This window comes from Marmota monax, unplaced genomic scaffold (assembly GCF_021218885.2).
Source record: "Marmota monax isolate L192 unplaced genomic scaffold, Marmota_monax_Labrador192_F-V1.1 WCK01_AAM20220418_F8-fsc00095, whole genome shotgun sequence".
Lineage (NCBI taxonomy): Eukaryota > Metazoa > Chordata > Mammalia > Rodentia > Sciuridae > Marmota > Marmota monax.
Window position 1 is genome coordinate 1,156,028 of NW_026695244.1, and position 16,167 is coordinate 1,172,194.

Below are 16,167 nucleotides of genomic sequence, written 5' to 3' on the forward strand. Positions count from 1 at the left end.
AAATAATCAAAGAGGAAAACAAACAATGTTTAGTAACAGAAATAAACAAATATGGCTGGAAGAACAACCCATATCTCAATAATAACCCTAAATGTTAATGGCTTAAACTCACCAATTAAGAGACACAGGCTAGTAGAATGGATCACAAAACAAGACCCGACAATATGCTGCCTACAGGAGACGCATTTGATAGGAAAAGACATACATAGGCTGAAGGTGAAAGGTTGGGAAAAATCATATCACTCATATGGACTTCGGAAACAAGCAGGCGTGTCCATACTCATATCAAATAAAATAGATTTCAAGCCAAAGTTAATCAAAAGAGATAAAGAGGGACACTACATACTGCTTAAGGGAACCATACACCAACAAGACATAACAATCATAAATATTTATGCCCCAAACAATGGTGCAGCTATGTTCGTCAAACAAACTCTTCTCAAGTTCAAGAGTCTAATAGACCACCACACCATAATCATGGGAGACTTCAACACACCTCTCTCGACACTGGACAGATCTTCCAAACAAAAGTTGAATAAGGAAACTATAGAACTCAATAACACTATTAATAACCTAGACCTAATTGACATATATAGAGTATACCACCCAACATCAAGCAGTTACACTTTTTTCTCAGCAGCACATGGATCCTTCTCAAAAATAGATCATATATTATGTCACAGGGCAACTTTTAGACAATATAAAGGAGTAGAGATAATACCATGCATCTTATCTGATCATAATGGAACTGAAAATCAACGATAAAAGAAGGAAGGAAAAAGCATACATCAATTGGAGAATGAACAATAGGTTACTGAATGATCAATGGGTTATAGAAGACATCAAGGAGGAAATTAAAAAATTCTTAGAGATAAATGAAAACACAGACACAACATATCGGAATCTATGGGACACATCGAAAGCAGTTCTAAGAGGAAAATTCATTGCTTGGAGTTCATTCCTTAAAAAAAGAAAAAACCAACAAATAAATGATCTCATACTTCATCTCAAAATCCTTGAAAAAGAAGAGCAAAACAACAGCAAAAGAAGTAGAAGGCAAGAAATAATTAAAATCAGAGCTGAAATTAATGAAATCGAAACAAAAGAAACAATTGAAAAAATTGACAAAACTAAAAGTTGGTTCTTTGAAAAAATAAACAAAATCGACAGACCCTTATCGATGCTAGCGAAGAGAAGAAGAGAGAGAACTCAAATTACTAGCATACGGGATGAAAAAGGCAATATCACAACAGACACTTCAGAAATACAGAAGATAATCAAAAACTATTTTGAATCCTTATACTCCAACAAATTAGAAGATAGTGAAGGCATAGATAAATTTCTTAAGTCATATGATCTGCCCAGATTGAGTCAGGAGGATATAGAAAACCTAAACAGACCAATATCAATTGAGGAAATAGAAGAAACCATCAGAAGACTACCAACTAAGAAAAGCCCAGGTCCGGATGGGTATACAGCAGAATTTTACAAAACCTTTAAAGAAGAACTAATACCAATACTTTTCAAGCTACTTCAGGAAATAGAAAAGGAGGGAGAACTTCCAAATTCATTCTATGAGGCCAACATCACCCTGATACCTAAACCAGACAAAGACACTTCAAAGAAAGAAAACTACAGACCAATATCTCTAATGAACCTAGATGCAAAAATCCTCAATAAAATTCTGGCGAATCGGATACAAAAACATATCAAAAAAATCGTACACCATGATCAAGTAGGATTCATCCCTGGGATGCAAGGCTGGTTCAATATACGGAAATCAATAAATGTTATTCACCACATCAATAGACTTAAAAATAAGAACCATATGATCATCTCGATAGATGCGGAAAAAGCATTCGACAAAGTACAGCATCCCTTTATGTTCAAAACTCTAGAAAAACTAGGGATAACAGGAACATACCTCAATATTGTAAAAGCAATCTATGCTAAGCCTCAGGCTAGCATCATTCTGAATGGAGAAAAACTGAAGGCATTCCCTCTAAAATCTGGAACAAGACAGGGATGCCCTCTCTCTCCACTTCTCTTCAACATAGTTCTCGAAACACTGGCCAGAGCAATTAGACAGACGAAAGAAATTAAAGGCATAAAAATAGAAAAAGAAGAACTTAAATTATCACTATTTGCAGGTGACATGATTCTATTCCCTAAAGACCTAAAAAGAGCATGCTACAGGGACACTGCTACATCGATGTTCATAGCAGCACAGTTCACAATAGCAAGACTGTGGAACCAACCTAGATGCCCTTCAATAGATGAATGGATAAAAAAAATGTGGCATTTATACACAATGGAGTATTACTCTGCATTAAAAAATGACAAAATCATAGAATTTACAGGGAAATGGATGGCATTAGAGCAGATTATGCTAAGTGAAGCTAGCCAATCCCTAAAAAACAAATGCCAAATGTCTTCTTTGATATAAGGAAAGTAACTAAGAACAGAGTAGGGACGAAGAGCAGGAGAAGAAGATTAACATTTAACAGGGATGAGAGGTGGGAGGGAAAGGGAGAGAGAAGGGAAATTGCACGGTAATGGAAGGAGACCCTCAGGGTTATACAGTGGAGGGGGTAGAGAGAGAGGAGGGGAGAGGAGGGGAGAGGTGGGGAGGGGGGAGGGTGGAGGATGGGAAAGGCAGCGGAGCACAACAGACACTAGTATGGCAATTTGTAAATCAATGGATGTGTAACTGATGTGATTCTGCAATCTGTGTATGGGGTGAAGGTGGGAGTTCATAACCCACTTGAATCAAAGTGTGGAATATGATATGTCAAGAAATTTGTAATGTTTTGAACAACCCACAATAAAAAAAAAAATTACAATTATGATAAAAAAAGTAAATAAAAAATAAAGCAGCTAAGGAATTTATATATACATATATATTCTTATGTCCACATCTATTCTCATATCCATATAAAACATATATGTACATATATACATACATATAAACATACACACATTCTTATATCATATATACACATATGTATCTATATATAAATGTGTATGTGTGTATATATATATATATATATTTAACAATATATATACTTAACAATATATATATATATATATACTTAGACTCCAGATTTGTTAAATTTCTGCCTGCCTTGAAATGATTATGAAACATTTCAACCAATAAACCAAATATTATTATTTTATCTCTATAACACAAATATCTTGTGTTACTTTTGGAGTACTTGTATAATGGCCTGAATGTTCTAGATTTAATATATTTTACATAATTTTGTGCTCCATCTTAGCAGCGTAGAAGGTAAAGTCATTAAAAAAATTGTGTAACAAGCTGGGTGCGGTGGCTCACAGCTATAATCCCAGCCACTCTGGAGGCTGAGGCAGGAGGATGGTGAGTTCAAAGCCAGCCTCAGCAACAGTGAGGCACTAAGCAATTTAGTGAGACTCTGTCTCTAAATAAAATACAAAATAGGGCTGGGGATGTGGCTCAGTGGTCGAGTGCCCCTGGGTTCAATCCTTGGTACAAAAAAAAAGAAGGAGGAGGAGGAGGAGGAGGAGGAGGAAATTGTGTAACAAAAGGACTTCCTTCTTGTTTTTCCATATCTACCAATTGAAAAGATACTAGGAGGGGCTGGGGATATAGGTAAGGGCCAAAATAGCATGCCCAATGCAGGAAGCCATCTGTGAAATACATGAGGACCTTCTCTAGGCATGGGAGCTAGGGAGGGATAGGCCTGGCATAGGGAACTTTCTGTGGCTCTCCCGTGGCAATAGATTGCCCAATGCATGTGACCTTCCCCTCCACTCTGCTAGAAAAGTCTTTCATAGTAAGTAGTACTAGAGATGGGCATATCCTATTAGGAACTGAACAGTCCACCTTTATATTATTTTGGTGAAGAATAGTCTAATACAGAAGGCCTTTGATGTTTTCCGATAGGCTGGGCTCCATCTTGTTCCAGAAGCTCCATCCATCTGATCAGCTTGCTGGTTCTGCCCCCATTTTTGAAACTACTTTCTGTGTTCTGTGTCTTTTTTCCTGTGTTTTATTTCTCTTAGCTTTTATTTCTCAGCCAGCCCATTCCACCAAGGGGAACCCCATTTCCACCATCCGCAGGGGATGTGGGCAGGACCCAGGGCCCTAGGTTCAAATCCCAGCAACATACACACACCTTGAAAAGACAACAAACTTTTTCCAGGCAATGAAAGTCTATTTTAGGGAGAAGAAAAAAGGTCGACTTCCAGTTTAACCCTAGGAATGACATATTATTTTTAACCTTGTTTAATATGCCTTCTCTTCTAGTGGTTCGTAAGCCATATAATTTCTTGAAGGTAGTTGGGAACTGGATGGAGTGTTGGGTCTAGTCTTCAAAAGCCAATACATTTTAATTTTTATTTTATAACCAAGTAATAAACCAATTACATATATATTTTATGTCCACACAATGTATACATTTCACTTCAAAATGAAATTGTGTTAGGCTCTTCAAGTGTGTTTGGAGAAAGCTTGGGCTATGGAGACCATTTGGGGGCACTTGCTACCTGCTCCTCAGTTGACTTGCCCCTTATGTTACCATTGCTAGCAACCAGGATGGGTTTACCATTTGGTAGGGTGCCATTACTTTCATTCTCCTCCATATATTGTTTCATTTATACATTTTGTATCTGTTGTTTTAAAGACAACAAGCAAAAAGAATAGGAATATTTAGAAACAAATTAATGAGTTTTAAAATAACAATAATTCCAGAACTCCACCTCAAGATACTCTTTACTAGATCCATAAGTTACATTTATCTGATCAAAATTTAAAATGTATGACAAAAAATTTAAAAAAAATTGGGGGCTGGGTTGTGGCTCAGTGGTAGAGCAATGGGCTCAATCCTCAGTATCACAAAAAAATAAATAAATACATAAACAGAGGTATTTTGTCCGTCTACAACTAAAAAAAAATTTTAATGTAGCTCTTATATACTAATTGACTTTTTAAAAAATGTGTAACAAAGACCTATTGTTCAAGAGGGTAAAGAAAAACCTGCTTGTAAAGCTTAGTCTGATATCTTTCTTTTTTTCATGAAGTTATGAGAATAAGCCAGTTGATTAAGTTCAAAGGGTACGTCATGAAACCAGCTTTTGCCTATTGTGACATAAGATAAATTTCAGTTTTCTTTGAAAATATAGTCTCTCCCCAAACCAAATACAAGATAAGACTTTTTATTAAACTTGATTGTCGAGAAACCTGCCACCTTCTGCACAATCAGTAAAAGTAAATTAAACAGTGTATATTTATAGTCTGATGGAAAAAGTAACAATCTGTCATATGAAGTAAATGTATATGCAATAGAGACAACATTTTATATGAACTTGATAATAAGTCTTTCATAATACAACAATCCATAATAAAATGTTTTACTTAAATTTCCTTGTTCATGGTGCCCCACAAAAATTACAAATTTATGTGTTATGGTGAATGGGATTTGGAGTAGAAAAAAATTGAGAAGTATTGGGCCATGAAGATAATTGCTATAATCAGTCACCTGAATCATTTTTAACACACAAAAGACATAAAAATGTGCACATGGGGTTGGGGATGTGGCTCCATGGTAGAGCGCTTGCCTCACATCTGAGAGGCCCTGGGCTGGGTCCTAAGCACCTGCAACAAACAAACAAACAAAAATGTACATTCATTATTAGCAAAATAAATCTCACTCCTTCTTGTCCCTCAGGAATGATCTTTCAGTTTGATAATGGAGGAAGGAAAATTTATATTTCGCCCTATTTAATCTTTTTGAAGATGCACATTTTCTGTTAAATTGGGATGCATCTCACCAATAGTAGCATCTTCAATAGAAGTCAGCCAGCTGCAGTTGTGACTGTAGTTACAATTGCAGAATGAACATCAAATAAGCCAGCATCAAAACTTGCAGAATGGGTATCACTGACTTGGGAGGAAAACTTACAAATAAAGAGCCTTAAAAAAAAAAAAACTGTATGAGCCAAATGATGTGGAGAAGGAGTGAGTTGAACATGTTTAGCAACATTCTTTAAGCAGGAGTCAAAAGTAAGCTAACTATGTAATTGCAAAACCACTTTAGAAGCCCAAAACCAATGACTTAGTTCTTTTATAACTTATTTTAAGAAATGCTGCATCATCAACCTCTTAATACAGGGGATGATACTGTGAGTAAATACAGACAGATATTGAGGAGTCTGAGTCAAATGCTAAATGTGAATAAGTTTTAGGAACCAATTTATTTTGTTAATGTTCCTTTTCTTCTTGCATGTGTATGATAAAATAATCTAATTAAATTTATAACATTCCTTTCAATAAGTACAAAATAAACGTTCTGACCATGTCATAGTTTAACTTGCAAAGGGTGTGTGTGTGTTGTGTGTGTGTGTGTGTGTGTGTGTGTGTTTTAAGGGGTTGAAATCTTTTAAATTATTAAAAAATCTTAATCGACATGGAATAGTTGTACATACTTATGGAATAACTTGCAGGAGTTTTTAAACTATCTTAATGAAATACACCATAGTGAGGTCTTTTTTGGGGGTTGGGTGGGTACTGGGGATTGAACCCAAGAGCACTTAAACAGAGCCAAATCTCAACCATTTTTTATTTTTTTATTTTGAGACAGGGTTGCACTGAGTTGTTTAGGGCCTCACTAATTTCCTGAGGCTGACTTTGAACTTGCAATCCTCCTGCCTCAGCCTCCTGAGCCGTTGGGATTACAGATGTGCACTGCTGCTCCTAGTGATGTCTTTTTACAATGATATCATCTTAGATTCAGTGGAAAGGACTATGCAATTTGTGAATTCAGTACTTTCCCCTCTTCTCATAAAATGGATCACTAATAAGCTTGAATGACCCAAGATGTTTGATGATTACATAGTGTTCCTTACTGCTGCTGGCTTAGTTGCATCTTAACAAAAAGCTGCATGTTGTTCTCACTTTCATTTGACTTGGGGACTTCTCCCCCCACCCCCGCAAGACTTTTAATAGCATATGGCCCCTATTTAGTAGTCTCCAAAGTATTCCTCAGAAGTTGACACTCTTATAATTCAGTTTTGCATGTGTGGTTTCCCTGAAAATGTGTTGTTTTCCTCTGCTAGGGGTGCAGGCTGCATCTTTATTGAAATGTTCCAGGGTCAACCTTTGTTTCCTGGGGTTTCCAACATCCTTGAACAGCTAGAGAAGATCTGGGAGGTAAGAAAATAATTCCTCTTAAGGAAAAAGAAATATCCACATTTCAAACCTTGAACTAAATTTGCCTTAGAGACAAACGGAACAGTCCGTCTGAGTCATGTATTAAGATTATAGAAACTGTGGTATTTGCTACAGGGATAAGCACCTTAGAGATGAGTGTTTAGGAAAATCCCTGCTGCTCCATAGCAGCCCATGAAGCCACCCCACCAATGACATAGGTCTCCTGATTCCTATTCTTATTATGGTCTCAACCTCCTGGGGCAATTTCTGCTATTACTACTTAAGCACTTCTCTGCCTTCTCACCTCTGACTATTTCCACCATGTATTTGGCCCTGGATGTTTCTCAGTTGAATGACATACTGTCATGGAACCCTCATCAAACAGAGAATTCCTTGACTTCACTTGTCAGTATGAGATAGGTATTCTCTTTATCATGCTCCTCAACAACCAGATTCCTAAGATGTCTAGGTGCCCGTGTAGTGCAGTTCCATTCCTTTATATTATTTATCTCTACCTTCTTTGGTACTACGATGTGGTTGGTTTTTATGTCCCTTACATAGTAGTATTGCAGTCATGCTATAGTCACCTGTATGTTTCTCTTTTGGTAATTTCTTTTATTGTGACAAAATACATAAAATTTGACAGGTTAGTCAATGGGAACTAAGTTACCATTAGGATGGGATAAATAAGTTCTGGTGTTCTATTGCACAAAAAAGCTAGAATAAAGAATTTTTAATGTTTTCATCACAAGGAAATGTTTTTGGTTTTGGGGTTTTTTTTATTTTGGGGGGAGGGTTCTTGTTTGTTTGTTTTGTTTTTGGCACTGGAGATTTAACCTGTAGGCATTTTACCACTGAGCTATATTCCCAGCCCTTTTAATTTTTTATTTTGAGATAGGGTCCCACTAAGTTACAGAGAGCCTCACTAAATTGCTAAGGCTGGCCTCAAACTTGAAAGTTTCCTGCCTCAGCCTCCCAAGTCACTAGGATTACAGGCATGCATCACTGTACCTGGCTTAGAAATGATAAATGTTTAAAAACATATATATGTTCATCCTGATATTAACATTACACAATATATAAATGTGTTGACACATCACACAGTACACTATAAATCTGTACAAATTTTATGTGTCAATTAAAATGCAACAAAGTGAAAGCTTTTACCAATTTCATCATTTTTAACTGTACAGTTTATGCAGTAAGTTCATTCCCATTGAATGCCATCGGTGACATCATTTCCAGCGCCATTGCATCATCCTAAACAGGCTCTGCAACTATCAAACAATAACTCCCCATCTACCCAACCCCCCAGGCCCAGATAACCTCTAATCTACTTTCTGTCTCTATGAACTTGCTTATTCTAGGTACCTCATGTCAGTAGAATCGAGTAACATTTGTCTTTCTGTATCTGGCTTATTTCATTTAGCATAGTATTTTCAAAGTTCATTCATGCCGTAGACAATGTCAGGTACTTTACACTGGGGCTTTTATCACTTGCAATTCTGGATCCTGCTCCTTGTCTTCTGGCCAAGATAAAATGTACTTTGGGAAATTAGCACATTATATAGCAATTGATCACTGACTTATATTTTCTTTTGGAACCAGAGTGGCTTTTATGAAGAAACCTGGGACAAATTGGAAAGCATTCATAAACTAAAAGAACATTTTTCAGACCAAAAAGACTTAGAACTTTTTCCTAGCAAAACAGATAAAATGCTACTTTAAAATAACATTGTTAGATGGTTGTAACCATCTAAACTGGAGACAGGCTAATGAAATGGCTTTGGAATCAGAGAACCTGGATCTTCCTGAATTCTAGCCACTTTCTAGCTATGAATGTGGGAATGTTATGTAATATCTCTGAACTTCATGACTTTCTAATCTTGCTGTGAGAATTCCATAAGATCAAATGCATAACAAACTCAGTATGCCATAAGTGCTTGACAAATATTTGCTTTCTTCCTTTCTCATATAAATTGTTACAGAGATGTTTCAGTAACCCAATTGCTAGCGAATGTTATCTGATATTTAACTTATTTGGTCGATTCTTCCACTTAGCATTATTACTTCTTATCCACAATAGAAAAAGCATAATCAGCACTGCCTAAACTTTACCCTGCAAGAACCCTTTACACATTCAAAGAATTTTTCCCAGCTGTTTGATACCTATTGAACATTCACCATATATAAATTCTTTTCAAGGACTTATAGGAAGCAGCAAGTCATGGAAAAAAAGAGAATAAGAAATATTCATGATTATGTTTTCAAGAGTTGTTCGGTCTAGGTGGGATGATGGGTAGAGTCCAAGTAAATACATATAGAACAAACAAATGTGTATATATGGAAAGGATATATATGTATAGTTAAGATAAATTTTAATATTGAAAAAAGATGTAATATTCAGAGATTTGAAAAGTAGCATATTTTAAAAGAATATATCCTTATATGCTATAAGTATTTAAAGAGTGGTGTATAAACTGACTTTTTAAAAATCACACACTATTTAAATTACCATGCATTTAAAAAGCAATCATTTTATACTTCTTTGCATTTAGCATACCACTTAGAAATCATGAACAGAAAGAGTAGACTAGATGTTTCCTAGGACCTGATGACACTCTAGCTATTAGTTCAAGTGTTTAGGCCTGGCCTTGGTAAGTGACACTGGGTGCCTGAAGGATGTGTCAGGTAATTCAATAAGTGAAAGATGCTGGACTTGAATCTGGATGTAAAGTACCAAAAAAGAGTGAGGCCACAGAATCCAACAGGACCTGTCCCAGAAGCCACGTTCATGTCTACTGTTACTTTTACCACATTGCGGTGAGTGAAAGGGTCTTTATTTTGACATTTATGACAACCCACTACAAATTTAAAACAAGTGGACATATTTGAAATAACACTGGCCTGAAGTCAGGACTCAGGAGTCGTGAACACAACTCCAACTTCAGGCACGAAGTAGAGCAAGTGTGTATCCAACACCCCTGGCTCCAGGCCTCAGAGTCTTCAATTGTATTTTATTCTCTGACTCTGACTTTAGTAACCAAAGTGCAAAGAGAACACTGTAGCTCCTATGAATTTTAATCACAATATTCTCTGTTCATTAAATTTTCCCCTCAGTTTTTTTCTCAAGTTTATGTAATTGCATTGTTCACTGTTGACTTTCAACCTGTGCTTCCAGAAGATAGTTCTATATTGTGTAGCTGTGGATTATGGGCACTAGGAGGTCAGAGTCATGAAAGCTCATTTTCTCATTGTCCTCTCCAAGCAGTTTTGTTATTACATCTGTAGTTCCATACTTTGAGGAAAAATGTGAATATCATGAGTTAGCAGGTTTGCTGTCTTTTGTATCACTGTACCTCATCTGGTTAATCTCAAGCAGATTAGAATTATTTTTTCCCCAGTGCAGTGCCTGGCCTCTGGTAAGTGCAAAGTTAATAATCATATTATTATTGATAATAATACTTGTATTCCACTTTGGTCTCCATATGTAAAATCTGATTGTAACTAGTATGTATTGCTTTAGAAGCAATAGGGCCATCAGGGAAGTGAGTGTCTGGAGGAAAAGTGAGGAAAGAACATCTACAAAGGGAGCATATAACTGTGGATTCCAGTTTTTCATTTTTACAGTTGAGGAAATAATGTCCCAGAGTAGTTTCAACATAGACAAGTTTGCACAGATAAAGTCACAGCAAAAAGGCCATAGAGAGAAAAAGACCCTGTTGAATATTGTTTGAAGCCACTGACATTACATTTGATGACATCACAATATCTATAAGCTTATCCATATGGCTCTACTATACCTCTAAGTATAATGGATATGTGCTTTGGGTCTGGATCGATTTCTTTCTTTTTGATTGATAAATTAAAAGTGTGTTTATTTATCATATACAACATAGTATGTTTCTTGGGATTTTTTTTTGTTGTTTTGTTTTGTCATGCTGGGGATCAAATCCAGGACCTTATGCGTACTAGGCAATTGTTCTACCACTGAGCTACACCCTAGAGCCAGTATGATGTTTTTTTTAAAAGACGTTTTGGAACTAGGTACTGTGGTGCACAACTGTAACCCCAGTAACTTGGGAGGCTAAGACAGGAGGATCACAAGTTTGGAGGCCAGTCTCAGCAATTTAGTGAAACACTGTCTCAAAATAAAACAAAGCCGGATGTCATGGCGCAAGCTTATAATCCCAACAGTTTAGGAGGCTGGGGCAGGAAGATCGTGAGTTCAGAGCCAGCCTCAGCAAAAGCGAGATACTAAGCAACTCATTGAGACCCTTTCTCTAAATAAAATACAGAATAGGGCTGGGGATGTAGCTCAGTGGTTGAGTGTCCCTGAATTCAATCCCCAGTACTAAATAAATAAATAAATAAATAAATAAATAAATAAATAAATAAATAAAACAAAAACGATTGGAGGTGTGGCCCAGTGGTAGAAGACTTCTGGGTTCAGTTCTTGATGCCACACAAAAAAAATTAATTAAAAATCAAATAAAATACATATTGGAGTGGCTAAATTGAGCCAATTAAAATATGCATCACCTCACATACTTTGTGTGTGTATGTATGTGGGTGTAAGTGTATTGAGAATACTTAAAATCTACTCCATGATATTCAAGAATACAATACATTAACTATAATCACCATGTTGTATTATGATATATAGTACAATAATATAATATAATTTATAATTATATAAATATAATCAATATGTTGTATATTTCTTAACCTTTTTCATATCTAATTGAAATTTTGTATCCTTCAACCAACATCTGCCCAACTCCCAGCTCTAGTCCCTGGTCACCATTAGTCTAGTCTACTGCCTTGAGTTGACCTTCTTTAGATTCCACATACGAAGATATCACAAGGCATTTATCTTTCTGTGCCTGGCTTATTTTACTTAACATGTCTTACAGCTTTATATACGTTGCTGCAGATGACAGGATTTCCTTCTTTTTTCCAAACATCCCCTACCAGATGCATAGTTTGTAAATATTTTCTACCATTCTATAGTTTGTCTCTTGATTATTGTTCTGTTTTCTGTGCAGAAGCTTTTTAGTTTTATGTAATCTCATTTGTCTGTTTTCACTTTTGTTGCCTGAGAAATAGGCTAGAAAATTAAACAGATTACAAATAGTTCCTGAATTTGTGTTTTACTAAGTGTGGTCTTCACAGATAAAAATAGGAAAGCTATTTGAGGTTCTATGATATTTGATGTAGGAATTGCTTCTTTGAAATCAATGGGCCCACTCTAAATTTCCCAACCTCTAACCACATTTTTCTCTACAGTTAGATCTCAGTCTTAGCAATAAAGACAAAATGAGAAGTTCTGAATATTTATTTTAACATCTTTTGGTCTGTGGGTGTGTGTGCATGTACATGTGATGTATTTACATCTAAAGTCATAGCTGCCAATATTTTCTGAAGTGTTTTTAAAATATATTCTTAAAGTGTTTTTGCAAGCAATCATGTATTCAGTCCTAAAATCAGAATAAACTTTCAGAATAAACTATGCAAACTTTAAATCCATTTATCAAAATGCCTTTAGTTTTCATTCCAACGAAAGCAAATAAACAGCTCCTCCAACCACTGTGTTTAAAACCTAGAACTCTCTGCCTTACAAGAGCCCATGCGAAGAGAGAAAATCAGCAATTTTTTGAGTTTCAGTTTCCCAGAAAATGAAGATGAAATTTAGTAACTTTCTCAAGTGAAAAAGAATTCTCTAACTTTCAAATGGAAACTGAGCATCAAATTTCCAAATAAAGTATATTGAATATTTTGGTTTACACTTCTAAAATCTTAAGCTTAAAGCTTTTAGCTCAAAAGAGTTTCCAAAAACTTTGATATCTGTTTCATTGGCACGAAATGCAACACTGAGTAACCGACAAGTCTGGTGATACCTAGAGAAGATATGAACGTGGTTGTTATTTTGTTTGTACTGTTTTCTCTCTTGATCTTTGCTTTCTTTTCCTCGTGTTTTGCCACCCATCAGAAGATGAATGAGTGCACACGAATCACACCCACTCATTTATACTTGCATCCCGGCAAATACATATGATGGTAGGTTAAGAAAGAAGAATTAGCTTCCGGTCCTCTGGCCTTTTCCTACAAAAGAAGAATTAATCCAGTTGGTTTTTCAAAATGGATTCTAGGATTCTGAGTGTTCCCTCAGGCTCAGGGTGGTTGATAGGAAAAGCCTATAATCCCCTCAGTTGCTTTTCAGTTTGTTTAGAGAATGGATAAAGCAGGAAGATTTTGCTGGGTGGCATGATTTTTTTTTTTTTTAATATATGAGGGAAAATAGCACTTCAGTATCTTTTGTTTAAGGACAAGTTTAAAAGGCTGGAAAAGTAGACCTCTCAGCCAGAGTCCTAGTCAGCAAACTGATAGGTTTAAGATTCTGGATTCCTTATTGATAATACTGCTGGTGTTGGGCAATTAACTTCTTGTCATAAAAATTGCGCCAGCATCTTTATTCACTTGGATCCTCCAGACTGTCTCTGCAAGATGCTTCTCAAGAGTAATCCTGAGGTATGCATCTATGAAGAGTTGTGCTATAGCAGTGTATTGGAAGCTACAAGTGCTTTACTAGTATTTCACAAAAACAGTGTGATTCAGACTCCCAGATATAACTGGCTATGGGCTTTCATGATCATCTTAAAAGAATGGGAAGAGGAATCCTATAGGGGAACTTTCCAGGACAGCACCATCCAAAATCTATTTTGGCTTTGTGTTCCAAACAACTTTTATTTTCATACAGCATCTTAATTTAGAATCAAGACCTTTGATTTGGTCATCTAAAGCATAGGCTAGCTCTTTTTCAAGTGATGCTACCATTATAGTTCACTAGTGAAAAAACCAAATGCTATATTCTAGGCTGCTGGATACAAAGAAAACAACCCATGAGATGAATTTGGTAGAAAGGACTGGAGTTAGGTTAGGGGTCATTTTTAGCCAACATTCCACTGCCTAAAGGTCAGTAATCTGAATCCTTTTTAATCTGAGCACGTTGGGAACAGCTGAATGCCTATGCTGAGGCATGATTTAAGCTGTCAAATGTCCTCTGTCAGTATGCTTACGGTAACATGATGTAAGGCAAAGGGACAGTCACTCCATCTGCTAAAATGACCTCCTCATGCATGGTGTTCATGCAATAAATATTTGCAGATGAGGATGACTTTAAGCAAGGCCATATGATCTGCCTCAGAATATCAAGTCAATTAGCAAAGACACACAGACCATAGGCATGTACTAGACTTTGCCCAATGTTGGAAATACTACAGTTTCTCTTATATATTAGCTGGTGTAATGTGACATAATCAAATTTTCCCCACTCCTCCCTGATCTGTCCTTCATATCTCTGTACCTGCTTCATCCTCCTGGTCTTCCCATCGACCTTTATTTGTCTTTTTCTGTCTTTATATAGGTGTTGGGAGTCCCTACAGAGGACACGTGGCCTGGAGTCACCAAGCTACCTAACTACAATCCAGGTAATATCAATCCAAACTTCTGAATGTTTGGAATTAGCAATGTCAGGAGAGCATTGGCCACACAGAGTGTCTGCTTTGCATTGTGAAATTAACTTAAAAGATGGAGTTCAATTCATCTATTCCCTGATTATTTTATGAGAAAGACATTGAAATAGTAGTTAATGTTAGATTGGTTTCCCCAACTCTGTAAAACACAAGTAGCAAACTGAAACATAATCTGGAATTACTAATACTATGGATTCCTCATTCATTTCCAACTGCCCGATGGCAAAAATAAAAAATTAAAATTAAAATTAAAAAACCCCAAAACTCAAAATATGATCTCACTTTTAAGTACCCCCCACACACTGTCATTGAGTTACAGTGGTGTTCTCATCTTTTCCCACCCTGTCCCTGCTTCTTCCTGTCCATTCTCCTCTCCATCTGGATGAAAGTGGGACCCCTAACTTTCCTCAGCTTTCTAACATGTATGCAAACAGAAGTTTGGAGTCACAGAAAACATTGTGCATGAGGTCCAAACAAAGCTGCTGTGGTAAACACATGTGCTGTTCCCCCAAACTTCAAACATTTGGGTTTCAGGTTGTCCAGGCAACAAATAGAGACCCTTAATACTGAATGTCTTGATGAGAATAACAATGCTAGAAACTTGGCCAAAAATGCCTTCCTGCCAGAGTCTATGCTAAATAAGAAATCTGTGCTATAATAAAACAGAAGTGAGTTGCATTTTACTGTCATATCAAAGTAATGTGCATTTTTTTAACAAAGAAAACTCTCAAGGTTTAACACCAGGAGGGTTCATACTTTGCATTGTTTTTAGTAGGAGTTCAACTTAATTCAAGTAAGTCAAAAATTTTTGAGTACTATCTGTTAGGCATTAGGAGAGGTGCTAAGGCTGTGGGGATGAATACAGTGTGTTTTTGGATCTCTGAAGCTTAGGTTAAATTCATTCATCCACACTCTTGCACTGGTCCTCCTTAGCAGGGTGCCTATTTGTGAGAGCTGCTCCCTTGGGCTTGGGAAGTTTGTGGCTTTGAGCCTGGCTGAGTTTATAGAAGGAAGGGAGCCAAAACCTTAGCCAGAGCCAAGATGTCTAATCCTGCCTTTGCAAATCTTAAGAGTTCATCCTATCTTGGGCATGGGGTCAGTACTATTAATAACTCAATCATAAGGAATATGTTTTTAAAAGGTCATCAGGATCTGTGTTCCAGGAACATCCCTTCATGTGACTCAGAAAGTCCCTTTTGAGTCACCCCCATCCCTAGCCCTGAGATGCTGCTTCTGCTTCCATACACATGAACTCCAGCAATTAAAGGGCTGAAGGGGAGATGGGAGTCAGGAAAAGTGTCAGTTGGAACAATGTTTACACCATTCTAGACACAATTTCCACACCTTTCCCTTGCATTCCACATAAGTAAGAACACTGAAACTTTGAACTCAATCAGCACAATTTTCTAAGTATTTTTTTTAATTTTTAATTAACACAGTAAT

At 36.5% G+C, this 16,167-nt stretch overlaps 1 protein-coding gene across 1 annotated transcript in view; it reads left to right on the forward strand.

Moving 5' to 3' along the window:
- Positions 1 to 16,167, forward strand: part of Cdk15 (cyclin dependent kinase 15) — a 94,822-nt gene that overhangs the window by 45,368 nt on the left and 33,287 nt on the right. Inside the window, exons 9-10 of the mRNA XM_046463133.2 lie at positions 7,096 to 7,189; positions 14,616 to 14,679. Coding sequence (XP_046319089.1) covers positions 7,096 to 7,189; positions 14,616 to 14,679 — 158 coding nt within the window. The remainder of the gene's footprint in view (positions 1 to 7,095; positions 7,190 to 14,615; positions 14,680 to 16,167) is intronic.